Source organism: Electrophorus electricus, chromosome 2, assembly GCF_041902795.1.
Source record: "Electrophorus electricus isolate QZ-2024a chromosome 2, ASM4190279v1, whole genome shotgun sequence".
In the NCBI taxonomy this organism is placed as follows: domain Eukaryota; kingdom Metazoa; phylum Chordata; class Actinopteri; order Gymnotiformes; family Gymnotidae; genus Electrophorus; species Electrophorus electricus.
The window spans coordinates 13186888-13203628 of record NC_137498.1 but is presented as its reverse complement, the minus strand read 5'-3'; the positions used below and the strand labels follow the sequence as shown (position 1 = coordinate 13203628).

The 16741-nt window shown below is 39.8% G+C and overlaps 1 protein-coding gene across 1 annotated transcript in view; it reads left to right on the top strand.

The window, feature by feature from the left end:
* The window catches only part of LOC145643460 (polymeric immunoglobulin receptor-like), a 31658-nt gene that overhangs the window by 5558 nt on the left and 9359 nt on the right, over nt 1-16741 (top strand). The window contains exons 2-3 of the mRNA XM_081694703.1: nt 14409-14726; nt 16211-16528. Of these exons, the coding sequence (XP_081550829.1) occupies nt 14409-14726; nt 16211-16528 (636 nt within the window). The remainder of the gene's footprint in view (nt 1-14408; nt 14727-16210; nt 16529-16741) is intronic.

Here is a 16741-nt window from a genome sequence, read left to right as displayed (position 1 = left end):
CAGTTACTCTGTAAGAGAGACTGAGTGCCTTATGCACAAAGGCATTATTAAGTAAAGCAAAGCACTTCTGAGATAGTTCTGAAGTCCTAGACAGCCTGCCTGCTGCCCATGGTGCTGAAATTACAGAGTTAGTTTCAGCACCATAGACAAACACAAACGGAGCCATTTAGTAAATCTTAGTTCTTTTTTTGTTGAGGTTGCTGTTCAGTTTCCAGTTTTGTATGAAGGATTTACTAAAGATTGTGTGCTAAACATATATTCAGTGCTAACGTTTCTCTCAAGGTGTCTCTCTCAACATCTCAAAATGTTTAAGTCAATGTTACACAATTAACACAACTCAGAGTTCTTATTCTATATGTTACATTCTACATAAAATTCACCAGGTACACCATAACTCCACCAGGCAGAATTTAACTCCACCAGGTAGACATCAGCTCCATCAGGCACTCGTCAGCTCCACTGGGAGGTCTGTAATATGTAAATTAGAGTCACATCTAACATTAGCATTCCTGCTCGAATTCTTAATCAATCATTTCATACACATCTCACTGAATCCTGTGGAACTGGAAAATGTACAAAACAGACATGGCAAGGAGACAAATGTAATGACACAAGCTTCCAGTTTCTTTGCTCTTCATGTATGCTGGCTGACCGTGAAGGACTTTCCACAAAAGTTGGTACCAACTCTCAGACCTCTTATTCTATCAGAGTTTACAAAACAGTTTATTCAGCTCATGTCCTGAACTTGTGCCAAACCAAATCTACTAAGTCAATAAAAAATCTCACAAGCTTAAGTCTGCTTGCCTGATCTTGTTAAGATAGCAGAAAAAGTACAAATACTCTTCAGCTAACTTTAGGATCAAATGAACACTGGACACAACATTTGAACATTTGGCTCTTTGTATGTAGGTTAGCAAAGAACATGATCATAAGAAATCTCAGTAATACTGGCATGCCAGGCACTGCAGGGACAAGCTTCATAACCTTACCAATAGAATAATGTGCTAAATAAAACATATAAGGGGTTTAATTCCATGTGAGCTGGAACTGAACTGAAAATCAAACTTCACTGCGTGCACAATGCTGTTCTCCTTTTAGAATAAAATGAACAATATACTTCAACAGCTCCAGATCTAGATTGCTTTCTTTGAGGGGCAGTAAAACATAATGGGTTGGCATGTCATGCTCACAGACCGGAGCGCCGCCCGTTTCCATGGCTACCTAACCACCTCCGTGTTTTCACACTATTGTCTCTCTCTCTCTCTCTCTCTCTCTCTCTCTCTCTCTCTCTCTCTCTCTCTCTCTCTGTGTGTTTTATTCTGTTCTCTCGTCTACGTTGCTTTCTCTATTCATATTCTCCAGTCTTAGTTCTTTTTTCGCATCAGGTGTTGTCCCGTTGCTTCGTTTATGTTTATGTTTCTTTTTTCGTTTTCATATACGATAGTGTTGTGTGGTTTTCCTTTTGGTTTTCCTATTGTGTTCTCCTGGTGTTTATTAAACTTGTTCCTTTTCACTGTTCTGTCTATAGTTTGTTTTCTCCTGTTTTTGATTCCGCTCACTCGCATGTCAGAGACGATGGTACTACGCACGTGTGTTCGCCCTCCACCTTCCACGAGTTACGCACGTTTAGTCACATTTTGAAATCCAGAACTGTATTAAGGGCTTGATTAGAGGAGGGATGTGAGGAGATGCAGTAAAAAAAATACATGCCGACAACCAACCCCTTGTAAAAGATATCTCTCTTTCCACGCCATTTGGATTAATATTAATGTGATGTCATTTAAGATGTCTTACTATTGTCACTCCAATCTTATGTATGTTTCACACGCTAAGTTACGTTGGGCATAGCAGGAATTCCTCGTGTCAAACGAGGTGGATCCGTAGAGTCTCGATCTTTCTCTTTACATTGGTGACTCAGTGGAGACTTCGGTGCGTCATGCATCTGCCTTGCATGATTCTAGAAATGCAGCAAGATCTATGCACTTTATTCAAGAAGAAAAACAATAACCAGCATTAAGCAGTGAAAGATGCTTGGAGTTAATAAAACAGAAAATCTTGTCTTAATATATAATTATATGCGTTTTTTCTTTGTAAAAGCAAATAAATGTTACACCATCAGCTCACACTACAGTAGGTCTGGGCATTTAAACCACATAAAGGCTCAGAAACAGAGTTTGCAGCTCATACTGATGGTAAATGATGACAGGAGAGCTGATGATACAGGCTTAAATTGAAATATGAGGTAAATAACTAAAATAAAAATGCATACACCTGAGACTGAAACGTGCTGTGTGGCCAAATGTGCGCTTTCAAAAAGCTTTCAAAACTTGCTGCAATGGCAAAGAATCGTTCAAGCCATGTGAAGGTTCTCAGAGAGTTCAGTGGCACTGAGAATACAAAGAGCTCTGAAAGTACTAAGTACAAGTTCAAAGCTAATATGAAAATAAGACATAAATATTATATAGAATATCTCTGATCAATAGAACAGCATTTATGTACTCAGATTGTTTACATAGCTCACATAGTTTACATAACCTCTCAGGAATCAATACCAGAGCTAACGAGGCCACAGTACAGTGTTTTGGCATCAGCAATGTTAATTAAAGGATAAAAGCCCTGCAATGTTCCTGCTCTATTTGAAACAGCCCCTCAGTGGTTAATGTTTAAAGGACTGACCTCAGATTACACCAAACAGGGTATAAAATGAATGAACTGAATCCCAACAGTCTACTGCTGACAGGATGGGTATAGTAAGTACATGCACTGTAATATGACTGATATTCTGGAGATAAAAATAATTGTTTTCCTCAGATTTTGTTTGAACTAAATGACAAACACTTCAACAGTGATCTATTACATCTTTAAAAATGTAAAAACTGAATTAAAGACTAGACCCAGAAGAAGTAACCATACAAGATGTGACATATACACCTCTCTTTGTTATGAAAATCCATGCATTGACTATTTTCTAATGTAATAGTTGTGCTTAAATGAACCTGTATGTGTTACATTTTAAATTCGTGCTATGATTCTACAGCCTCCTCTATTTGATGAAACATCTGCCAATCATGCCGCTTTCCTAGAATTTAGGAATTTACATATTCATACGGCTAAAATAAGCCTCTTCCTTTCCATGATGTCCAAAAGTATTGGCGATCAAATCATTCTTATCGTTGTACGCGTTTCGCCAAACAGCGTCAAACCCATGTGCTATGCTATCTGCTAACAACACTGAAGCTCTGACAGTACACAGTACGCAGACCTTTAAACATTAAAGGCAAGACTAAATAAGGCAACCGAGGGGTCTACGTTTTCATCTAAGCCTCCTCTATTTGATGAAACATTTGCCAATCATGCCACTTTCCTAGAATTTAGGAATTTACATATTCATACGGCAATGTTACACGATGAACAATGTTCAAAAAGAGGGAATAAATCCCTTTATTTTAAACCTTTTGTGGACTAAAGGAAAACTCCAGATAATTAACACTAGGTATCTGAAATTGTATATATATAGCCCAGTGATCATTCAGGATTCAAATTGAAGTAGACACTTGGGACAAGACATCCATTTACATCCAGGAGAGAGAGATGGTGTTTACTACCCATCAAAATTATTTATTGCTAGATTTGATTGATTTATTTGACAGCTGTCAATCATCCCCCCCCCCTCGTTTTAATCATCTTAAATGAATACGTACCACCCACTCTTTAATGTCTGCTCTGCTCCGCTGCCAGGTCAATAACTCTCTCTCACTCACTCTCTCTCTCTCTCTCTCTCTCTCTCTCTCTCTCTCTCACACACACACACAGACACCTCTACCCGACAGCTCTTCACATCTTATTTGCCAGATGTACTCAAACAGAGCAATAAGCAAACTTTTCAGAAAACATCACAAAGTTTTCATTTATTTATTTTTTCTCTGATCTCTAACCAATGTGCTTACTCTATAAGTTTTATCACACAAGGTTTTTGTCCATTATCACACATTATACGTTGTATTCGGACTCATAAATATGAGAGTATACTGCATGACTTAGATAGCAGGACAGCAGTTTTGCACCTGCACCAAACTATACTAAACCATATATTTGCTTTGACCCAAACTAGATGATTGACTAAACTTGTCTTGGCATCGTGAGTTCTTTAATGATGGCAGAACCCACTGGAATATTACTTTAGAATCAAGTATAGTCTACAAGATGAATGACATGGGAAAATTGGAAAGTTGTCAGGGTTAAACCAAAGTATCTACTCATTGCATTTGTGTATCTCATATGTAGAAGTGTCTAATCCTGGTACGACGTGTCACTGCTGACTAAACACATTTGATAACAGCTTTAGGAATTGAGCAGGAAAAATATGGAATATTTTCAATAATTAGTTAGAATTCTTTATCCGACCACTCACATGAGGAGGGAGGCGCTCTTAAATCAGCCTCCCAGTCAAAGAGACTCAACTCCTGATCCCCGTCATCCGAGTCATCTTAGAAAAGAAAACTGATCCAATTATTCTAGTATAAATGTGATTAATAAACATGCTTTTAAAAATGTACTTATGTGGAGATGGTGGCCTACAGGTTAGTGTGGTTGAACAGCGTGAATAGGCCTAGAATTATTTAGATGTATGTTATAAGCCACAGTGACCTCTGTATACGTTGCTGTAGACGTTGCCGGTTGTACGAGGTGAAATATTTGTGAGCTCCGCCGGAGGGCTCGATGAATAGTAGATGAAAGTAGCGACGTGCAGTAGGAGGACTTTCATTTGTGGCCACGCCTGCACACACCTGTACTTCGTTTTGTCTGTGTGTATTTAAACTCACGTCAGGGTGTGCAGTGTCGTTGGTCATTGTAGACGTAATGTCTAAATGTAACGTGTTTGTTAGATGTATCCTTGTGTATTGTGTTCGTTTAACGTCAATGAGTTCTTGTTCATGTTTATCGTTTGTAATACGTGAGTGCCACGGTCGTTTATGTTATTAAATGTTTGTCCCTGTCGAGGAAATCTGTGCATCCTGCCTTGCGCCCTGCGGCACTCGGGCCGACACACGTTACACTTAACTTTATTATATATCTCTAGGATTAGGTAAAACCATGCATATTAAAAGTGATATGTTTTAAACCATTTTATTCTTAGATTTAGTGCTTAGATTTTTACCAAGGCCCAATCTCCTCTCATTTTTTTCCCCCCTACCCCTTGTTTTAAGGTGTTATCTTGCCCCTTGGGATTGAGTTACAAAGGCTAGTGGTTGAAATCTTCCCCCTTGCTTCTGCATCCATTTTATCAATTATTCAGAAGGGATTCTGAGAAATTTCTCCTAACACTCAATTTGGAGTGTGACTCTGAAAACCCTCTGTAAGGCCATTAAGCCCTAAGACCTCACCCTAGCCCTCTATCAGACACCCAACCCCTCTTCATGAACACCGCATATGGAGGGCCAGGGCTAAGTGGTAGGGTCAAGGGGTGAAATGTAATTGGGCCCAAGTGAAGGTGTATGAGGCACAGGAACATGATAAATAATGATGTTTCTGGGGGCCACAATGACTGGATTTAGAACCTCTGTCCTAGCTGAGCTATTTTTAAAAAGAAAAACACGTGGTCTGAGCGAGTTATTAGTTGTGGTTTTGGTTCTTGTGGTTTTTTGGTTCTTGTAGTTTTAACCAGCAGTTTTTAGTATTAAGTGTAAGCAGATTTTGTCCACCAGTAGACTGGCTGTGTTACATGGCTGCTTTAACGGCAAGTTGTCAACAAGGAGGCTTTTTCAGCCTTCAGGTGGTTTCTCAATCCTCCTCTTTCTTCCCCCACAGACACCCCCACACTGAAACCACAACATGCATGTCTGGTTAACAGACACCAGGGGCCCTGTGGGCTCTGTGAAACTACACAATGAAAAAACAGACCTCAGGTGTTCTCAGGACTCACAAGACACTAAATTACTGTAGTGACATCCTTGTGGACTTCAGTGAAGTACTGCTGAGAGAGTTCTGGACTGATCTCTGGAGTCAGTGTGTGTCCACAGTGGTAGTGAAGTTCTGGGTGTAGAGTTGTCAGTGTGTGCTGGGGTTTCCATAGTGACAATGCTGCTGAGTTTGTGTCTTCTCTTCACTAAAGGTGAGTGTGAAATTCTCTTTTAATGCTGAATTGCATTAAATTGTACATTTATAGAACAAGGAACAGGTGCTACGGGGTAACCGCAATGCGTGGAGTTAACATGGAGTGACACACACTGGTGTGGGCAATCTGAAAGACTTTTATTCTCTCCTGGACCACTTCAAGCCAGATCACACGGCTACTATCATTCTACTTATACTATTTTCATTAATAAGCCTCTGAAGTACTTTGGGTGTCATAGTGAAATGAACTGACCAAACAGCAGTGAGGGAGGTTATGTGGGGTCTCACCCCCTGAGCTTCTACAACGTGTCTCTATGACAAAGGACGGAGCCACTTAACTAAGAATGAGACCGTCCTCACTGACAATGTGAGAATATCTGATAGATCACTGAATGATAAGGAAGAAAGAGGACGTACCACATGACAAGTTACAAAACCTACTCGCATCTCTATATTTGGTGTGTGTGTGTGTGTTGTGGTTAGTTTGTCAGAGTTTCATCTGAATACACTTCCTCTCCACTATAAGTGTTCTTGTGAAATCATTTAATAGACTATATTGAAGTGTGTGTACGGTGTGTATCAGCAGTCCTGCTGTAGCTGTGTGCAGTGTGTGTAATTCAGTAAGAATGCAGGTGTGTGTTTATCTGCTCCTTGTGCTCCACGCTGCTGATGGTGAGTGTTACCTTCTCTCTACAGGTGATGTTATCCTCATACATTCATTTACACAAAGGTATTTATATCTGGGAGCAGCAGAGAGCAGCAGCTCACCACTTACCCCAGATTCTGTCTATCTACCAAAAAATGTTTAAAGTCCAAATTTTGCCTCTTTAGTTTAGAACAAAAGCTGTTAAATGCTAACGTTGCTAGCAAACACTGGAAGTGAACAGCAGCTCAAATATAGCCTTCGTAAATACATGCCCACAAACTTCTCTCAAGTCGGTCAAACCACATCCAAGTGTTAATAAATGTCTCCCAGACTAGTCGGTGTGTCGTATAACTCACTGTGAACTAGACAAGTGAAGAAACACGTCACCGGTAAGTGACCTGGATGAAGTTTGAGGACATGTAGCTCGATATCTGACTTATTTACAAATCCTATTAGCTATCGTTGCTGTTGGCTTCCAGTGTTTGTTAGCAATGTTAGCAGCTTTTTGTTCTAAAGGAGCAAAATATGGACTCCAAACATGTCTTGTCCACCCGGGTTAAGGGAAAATAAAGTAAATTTGATTCTTCGTCGACCTGACCCGTTAAGCGGCACTGAAGTCTGCGCTGTGGTTCGGTCCGGTAGAGAAGAACCGGTGCTAATTACTTACTAATTGCTAATTAGTTACTTAAGACCAGCATAAGGTAGGAATTGTAGGGACATTAGTAGGACTGACAAAATTGAGAAACAAGAAGAGTACTAGAGAGTTGTGACCCTTACAAGGATTATTTTGCTCTATAAATCTGTACATTTATAAAAATAACTTTTTTATTATGGTGTGGTATGTGAAATGTGCTCACTTGTTTATTTATCTTTGTGTTATTTTTTCCTCACTTGTTCATTCTGTGTACAATGCAGCTCTTGTCCACTACCCACTTCTGTATCCAGCTGCCTGTGACAGAGGTCACACCTCATTGTAGTTGATTGTATATGTGGTACAGTCCTTTACATGTGGTGTATGGTGTATGTGTTTGGTGCTTCTGTGTGTTTTCCTGAGTGTGGGTGGGTTTGGGGGAGAGACTACAGAGGATTCTGATCTCATGAATTTTGACATGCCCATCATATCCCTTATTGAGCTAGCAGTCAAACAAGACAGTACTACTCTATATTACCATGGAGACCAGAGGAAGGGCAGAGCTCACTACCTGCGGGTTCAAGAGCTGGACTGGTACTGAATAAATCCAATTCAATCAGGAGGTCTCAGCTATCAGGACTTCCCAGAGGGTTTCATCCAGACAGCTGGATTTATATGGTTTACCCCCATGTTGCTCAGGGACACTGACTATAGTACTTCCTGACACTTCGTACAGTGTAGTAACTCAGATTAGGCTGGACCCCAACTCAGCTTTCCTGAAACACAGCACATGCTTAACCATATGGTCAACCAAAGTGGCCCAAAGCTCATCTGTGATGGTTGCTCTTCCTCGTTCTCATCTTCTCTTTCAAATATTGGCCTCCATTGATATCCAACCAAGACATCGAGCCTGTGGCCTCTTTATAGTGCTCAGGCTCTACAAATAGTATAGTGCTCCATGTACAAATTAGTCATAATTGTCTTCACCTATGAGTACTGGGTTTGGTTAATTGATCAATGGCTGTATCATTTGCATTTGAGGGTTTTCTATAAGAAACACACATATTTCTGTTGAATGATGTGTCCAATATAGAGAATTGTGTTTAGTGTATTGAAAAAATGTGTTTTAGAAATACAAAATGAGTGTAAATCAGGGAAGGTGCTTTTGGTTTAGTATAACAGGTCAGGAGATGGGCTACATGAGTTAGTGGTTTCAATTATTGTGTCACATGTCCCCGTTTTTGTGTCTTGCAAAAAGCTGTAATATCACAATGACAGTACAGTTTCCCAGCAAGCACCTCTTCCTCCTAGCAAACTTGTAGCACTGTTTAACAATTTACCAATACATAACTAATTAACTAACACTCTCTCTCACGCACATACACACGCACACACACGCTCACACACACACAAAAACATGCACAGCTGCTGCAGGATGGCCAGACCCACATCTGAAGGACTTGGAGAAAGACAATTTTACACACACAGTAAATGTACATTCAAAGTGATACTTGTAGATGCAAAAACACCCCCCTCCTCGCCCTACCCTGCTCTCTCTCTCTCTGTCTCTTTCTCTCTCTCTCTCTCATACACACACACACACACACACACACACACACACACACACACACACTCTCTCTCTCTATCTCTCTTCTTGTTTGGTGTTTGGGCTTCAAGTTCTCCTATGTTGTTCCTCTTATCTTATAGAGGCTTAGAAAAATTTACAAATAAAAAATGAACAAATAAGAAAAAAATAAAACCATAAAGACAGTACAGTTTCCTAGCATGCACTTCTTCCTCCTTGGTGCAGTTTAGCAATACATAAATAACACACACACACACACACACACACACACACACACACACACACACACACAGACATGCATATGCGATTGCTTCCTTTTTGGGTCCGTGAGCTTAAAATTCTGCTGTGCTGTTCCTCTTAGTGTTGTGTGAACGACATGTTTACTTCTTTCACTCACCCATGAAGACTGTCAAACAGTCTCCAAATCCTCATCAGTGACAGAGATTCAGCTCTGAACTTCATGGTTTAATCAGTCAATCATTAACTGACTCTGGCAGCATAAATTCCAATGACTCCAGTTTACAGACTGTTTTCTTATTTATTCCTAAATTATTCTGATGTCACCATAGTCATGGCTACCAGTTTACAGATGTGAGAATTCCCAGCATGCACCGCTTCCTCCTCACATATGTATTGCTAATCTGGGTGCACTGGGTGCTATGTGTGAAATATGCTCACTTGTTTATTTCTGTGTTATTTATTCCTCATTTGTTCATCAATTGGTCAGGAGGCTTGGACAGCCCATGCTGCTGCACACACACACACACACACACACACACACACACACACACACACACACACACACACACACACACACACACACATACACACACACACATACACACACACACACACACACTGTTTCTGTTAGTGGTATTTTTTCCTCACTTGTTCATTCTGTATATGATGCAGCTCATGTTCACTACCCACTTATGTATCCAGCTGTCTGTGACAGAGGTCACACCTCATTGTGGTTGATTGTATATGTGGTACAGTCCTTTACATGTGGTGTATGATGTATTTGTTTGGTGCCTTTGTGTGTTTCACTAACTCGGGCGTGGGGGTGGGTTCCAGGGAGAGGCTACAGTGAGTTCTGATCTCATGAATTCTGACATACTCATCATATCCAAGATGATACTACTCTGTCTTACCATGGAGACCTGAGGAGGGGCAGAACTCACTACCTACAGGATAAAAAGTTGGACTAGGGTTGGATAAATACATTTGGCAAGACAAGTGAGGTATCCAGGTCCAGCTCTACGGTGGGTGTGAAGACCCACTGTGCAGAAAATGCAAAAATTAAAAAAAGCAAATTCATTAGAATGGAAACGTGTGTGCTACAGTTCCAAAATGCAGTGCAACTTCAGTAATGCTGCAAACTCAGTCACAACACAATGGAACTGTTTTCGGAAGTTGCCTCGCATTTCCAAAATATAGCACACATGTCATTTTGAATAAAGTGTTTTCTGAATTTGTATAGCGTTCAGGAATTTGCATCAAGTTTGTAAACTGTAGCACATGTGTTTACCTTCTGTGTTCTTGAAAAGAAACAGTAACTCAAACATAATGTGGAATACAAGTGTAGCAACAAGACTGAAGGGGAAGTAGGTGAGATGCTGATTCAGAGATGGAACTGCACCTTAACAACCACAGCACCACAAAAGATACCAAATACAAACAGTGCAGACTGACTCTGCTTATTGGTTTTGCCAAAGTCATATCTGGGCCCATGTCCTTAAAGGGCCCCTACCATGGAAAACTGAATGTCACTCACTTTATTGAAATAAATAATTTTTAAGTAATATGTAAATATTGTTACATTTTCAAAACACATTGTTTACTCTCCCATTCCTTACAGTCTATATATGGAATATAATCTGTAAAAATAGCCTGTTTTGAAATCACTGTTTCTCTGATGTCATGAGAACCAGCTCATTTACTTATCTCTGCCTCTTTGGCCTACAGCAGTTTAACCGCTAACACCTACATTGCAGTTCTCAGACATATTTCAGCTCTTAGTGCTTTTTAAATTAAGCACAATACAGGGCAGCCAATCAGAACAGAGCTCATTTATCTTACATCTTAAAGGCACAGCAACAGAAACCGCCTGTTTATTTCCAAGGGATAAAGAGAGGATGGAAAATTGTTGTGTCAAAGTGAATGATGACTGTTTTTGGAAGATAAAGCCACAAAAACATTGTAAGAGGACACCAAAGCAAAGTATAAAATAAAGGAAAAATGTAGGATATGCGCCCTCTAAAGAACTTTTGGTGTATTTGGTGAGATGGGAAGGTGAGTGGCTACAGCTACAGCTGAGGAAGCACCAGGGGCTTCTGTCTGGGTCCCACTGGGCAGCCATATACAGGGCAGCTGTGTACAGCACAGGTTCTGAACTTGGCTGAAGGGTGCGGTTTCAGCACCTTGGACAGCAGTCAGGCTGCCTTGGAGATGAAAGATGTTTGGTCTGTGGTATTGGTCTACAACTCTGAAAATATTTTACTAAAGTCCGTTCTTATTTGGTCCTTTTAATGAAATCTACATCTCTAAGTACAAACCCCATCTCTAAGTAAAACTATATCATCTCTTGGAAACATTAAAATAAAAAATGGAAAAAAAAAAATTTTAGCAAAGCATTAGCCATTAGATTAGAACATATTATTCCATCACTGATCAAACTGGTTTCATCAAAGGAGACACTCAACTATTAACATGGTAGACTACTTAACCTAATACGGTGACGGTGGCAGTTCAGAGGAAGCGCTAGGCAAGGTTGCACCAAAGTGCTCTTTATTTTCCATTGTCAATGTTTGACGATACCACTACTAACGACAAACACTTCTCTGTTCCAATAGTCCTTGTAGCGATGTACACGTTGGGAGCAAGTAGTCCGACGGGCCACTAATGTGCTGCACTCTCTCTTGACCTGTGAGTTTAAATAGAGAGAACGAACAAGGAACAGGTGAAGGTGATTAGTAGGCAGGAGACTGGGAATGAGGCAGGTGTTTAGTGTGATCCCTAGCAGGAGTGGGCGTGTCCCTCCCGCTGGCTGCCCGGACAACCGTGACAAATACGTTACACCTCACTCCACATATTAGAAACAGCTATGCAGAGAAGGCCTTCAGTAAAGAAAACCTGAAGTTTTTCTCCTCACATTGTGTAAAATCTTTAAAACCACACCTAAGGCCACAGTCAGTACTAATGTAATACCATCACAAAATTTGCATAGAGGTACTAGGCAAGGAAGCCCACTCTCTCTATTGCTGTTCTCAGTTCTTATATTTATACATTTATTTATTGCTATTTATGCTTTTTAGGGGGTTTGTCTTTTTGCAGTTTTTATTTTATTTTGTTGTTGTTACAGTGCAGTGCACACTAGCCTACAGCCTCAATTAGTTACTTTATAGATATCCACCATCATCAAACAGTTGTTAAACAGCTTTTGACAGCTTTAACAACAAAAAGAACAAAGTAACAGAAAAGGTGAGAAAATGTTTCTACTTCCTGTGATAACTGTTGGGTTGTGATGACATTGTACTGTCTACATCCAAAGCGGTCTTTACTTTGGTGACTCCTTTAGTGGTTCTGTGTCAGTGGGTGGATTTCAAAACTTCTGTTAAGTAATTTTTTCTTAATAGTATGAAAACTACAACATGATCATAGACTGCTGCATTCCACCTGTACTTTATGAATAATATGAATGTTATCAGACAATGCTCATGTTTACCTGATTAAATGATCAATGTTTATTTTGATCAGCATGTAGTCTAGAGCTCTTCCTGTCTGATCTGTCTAATATTTGCTAAGCTACACATTCAGTTTGGTCCTCTGATCACTAAGTGCAGGAGTGAAATGATGTGTCCAAACAGTGCTGAGGGGGATCACTGTGTAGCACTACTTCTTACTGCAGGATCACTTTACTGAGGATGGGGACTGAACACTGGGAAGCTCAGGAGGAAGTGATGACACTAGAAAGACAGTTTCACTGTTATATTTAGTTTGTATGTGTGTGAGTTTCTGTATGTGAGAGAGAAAGAAGTGGAGGAATAATTTATTTTGCACTTGAACACACTTCCCCTCTACTGTGGATATTAGTGGGTGGAGAATTTCAGTGGAGTTCTACTGAGAGAGTTGTAGAGTTCCAGGTCATAGTTGTGTGGTGATTCTTACAGTCTGGGGGGGGTTTTCAGTGTTCAGTACATTGTAGTTTTGTAGAGTGTATAAGATGTGTAGCAACGTTACTGCTGTAGCTGTGTGTAGTGTGTTGTGGAATGCAGGTGTGTTTTTATCTGCAGATGTGTTTTTACTTCCTTTTTGGAAATGATGTGCAGACGAAGTCCTGTGAAGCGTTTGAGGTTCTTCCTTATTGTACTGCTAAAGGACTCGAAGCTTTGGAGCATTGAAAGCTGGTGACAAAACAGCGACACCTGGTGGTTCTTAGAAATTATAGCAGCCACAGATTCAAAGCTGCACAATACAACACTCCACCGCCTTCATATTTCATTAAAAAAATGATGATCAGTAATGATGTTTAGTAATTAAATTCTGCAATAATTTATTTAAAATCATTGTTTCCCTTTTTATGTGAAAACGTAGTACAAAACTATACCGTCAGAAAACAGGGTGACGTTATGAAACATTTCCTATCCCTTTTGGCTTCTATAATTTGCACATTTCCAATTTTTTAGTAAAAAGATAAAGCTTCCAAGTTATAGGACAGTGCCAAACTTATGAAACAGTCTCAACCTCATCCTGTGTATCTGTGATGTTTGAAGCTTCAAACAAGATTAGTCACATGTTATTAGTAACTTTAGTGGTAATGTTAGTGGTTATAGTAACTTTAGTTGTTATAGTAACTTTAGTGGTAATAACTTTAGAGGGAGGGGAGAGGGATAGAAGGAAGGAGGGAGGGAGGCAGCGAGATTGAGTGAGCAAGGGAGTGAGAGAGGGAATGAGGGAGAGAGTGAGTGGGTGAGGAATGGAGGGAGCAGGGAGAGAGGGAACGAGGGAGAGGGAGGGAGGGATGGATGGAGGGAGGCCGAGAGAGGGAGGGGAGGGAGAGAGACAATCTATAATCAGTATAATCAGACATTTACATCTTATAACTTGATGGTCATGCATCCATCATACCATCATCTATTGGGAAATCTCTTAGTGATTTCCAGTACCATCATCAGTTGGCTGGTACCATCAGTACCATCAGGTGACTGGACCTGGAGCAATTAAGTATGTCATATATAATAATTAAGTATGTGATATATAATAATAATGGAGTATGTGATATATAATAATAATTAATTATGTCATATTTAATAATAATTAATTATGTCATATTTAATAATAATTAATTATGTCATATGTAATAATAACCATTTTAAATGTACATGTGCAGCCATGTTTAATAGTGAAGGCCTTTATCCTGTGTGTTTCTGCAGGCTGCAGTTTGGCAGAGAATCAGAAGACAGACTACATCACTGCATACACAGGAGACTCAGTACTGCTGCCCTGCTCCTGTACTGACCCACACACCAAACCTGAGAGTTTCACCTGGCAGAAATACAACACAAGAAGACAAACATGGGACGTGATCACCAGTGAGAGTGAACAGTACAGCAACAGAGTTCAGCTGGTTACTGCTCACTCTCCAGGAAAGCTCTCTCTACTCATATCACACCTGACTGAAGAGGATAAGGGAGCCTACATCTGTTATCTTACAAACCAGCAATATAAATACATCAGACTCACCATTAAAGGTAAAACATTGTTTTTGATCCAAATCCAACTGCAAATGATAAATCTAGCTTTAAGGTTTTCTTATGTATCCACACTAGCAAAGTCTTGGTTGTCTGAGTTACTTGTAGACTTTCTGCTGTTATATTTGTTGTTGTGCTGTCATCTGTGCACATTACCAGTAACATTTAGTTCAGTGATGGTCAAATACTCCTTTAATTGTAACAAATGTCTTGGGCAGTTCAAGTAAGAATTTCTCAGGTTTTTAACACACATGCTTTTTTGTTTTGGTTTTTCTGTTCCGACCCCTCGTTTGGTTTTCCTGTCACTGTTTTCATCTTTGTCTAGTTTGCATTCGTTAATCTTTGTATAAATATCCCTTGTTTTATCGTCTTGGTTGTGGGTCTTTGAATGTGCGCTCTCTCATCCTCCCGTGAGTTTATTGTTGTTTGGTCACGTTATTAGCCTACTTGTTATTCTAGTGTTTACTGTTTAACTTCCTTTTTGGTAATGATGTGCAGACGAAGTCCTGTGAAGCGTTTGAGGTTCTTCCTTATTGTACTGCTGAAGGATTCGAAGCTTTGGAGCATTGAATGCTGGTGACAAAACAGCGACATCTGGTGGTTGTTAGAAATTATAGCAGCCATAGATTCAAAGCTGCACAATACAACACTCCACCGCCTTCATATTTCATTAAAAAAATGATGATCAGTAATGATGTTTAGTAATCAAATTCTGCAATAATTTGTTTAAAATCATTGTTTCCCTTTTTATGTGAAAACGTAGTACAAAACTATACTGGGAGACAACAGGGTGATGTTATGAAACATTTCCTCTCCCTTTTGGCTTCTATAATTTGCACATTTCCAAGTTTTTAGTAAAAAGATAAAGCTTCCAAGTTATAGGACAGTGCCAAACTTATGAAACAGTCTCAACCTCATCCTGTGATCTGTGATGTTTGAAGCTTCAAACATGATTAGTCACATGTTATTAGTAACTTTAGTGGTTATAGTAACTTTAGTGGTAATAACTTTAGAGGGAGGGGAGAGGGAGAGAAGGAAGGAGGGAGGGAGCGAGATGGAGAGGGGGGAAGGGAGAGAGGGAACAAGGGGGAGGGAGGGAGGGATGGATGGAGGGAGGCCGAGAGAGGGAGGGGAGGGAGAGAGACAATCTATAATCAGTATAATCAGACATTTACATCTTCTAACTTGATGGTCATGCATCCATCATACCAACATCTATTGGGAAATCTCTTAGTGATTTCCAGTACCATCATCAGTTGGCTGGTACCATCAGTACCATCAGGTGACTGGACCTGGAGTAATTAAGTATGTCATATATAATAATAATGGAGTATGTGTTATATAATAATAATTAATTATGTCATATTTAATAACAATTAATTATGTAATAATAACCATTTTAATAATTGTAATAATAACCATTTTACATGTACATGTGAAGCCATGTTTAATAGTGAAGGCCTTTATCTCGTGTGTTTCTGCAGGCTGCAGTTTGGCAGAGAATCAGAAGACAGACTACATCACTGCATACACAGGAGACTCAGTACTGCTGCCCTGCTCCTGTATTGACCCACACGCCAAACCTGAGAGTTTCACCTGGCAGAAATACAACACAAGAAGACAAACATGGGATGTGATCACCAGTGAGAGTGAACAGTACAGAAATAGAGTTCAGATGGGTACTGCTCACTCTCCAGGAAATCTCTCTCTACTCATATCACACCTGACTGAAGAGGATAAGGGAGCCTACATCTGTTATCTTACAAAGAAGAAATATAAATACATCAGACTCACCATTAAAGGTAAAACATTTTTGATCCAAATCCAACTGCAAATGATAAATCCAGCTTTAAGGTTTTCTTTGGTATCCACACTAGCAAAGTCTTGGTTGTCTGAGTTACTTGTAGACTTTCTGCTGTTATATTTGTTGTTGTGCTGTCATCTGTGCGCAATACCAGTAACGTTTAGTTCAGTGATGGTCAAATACTCCTTTAATTGTACCAAATATCTTGTGC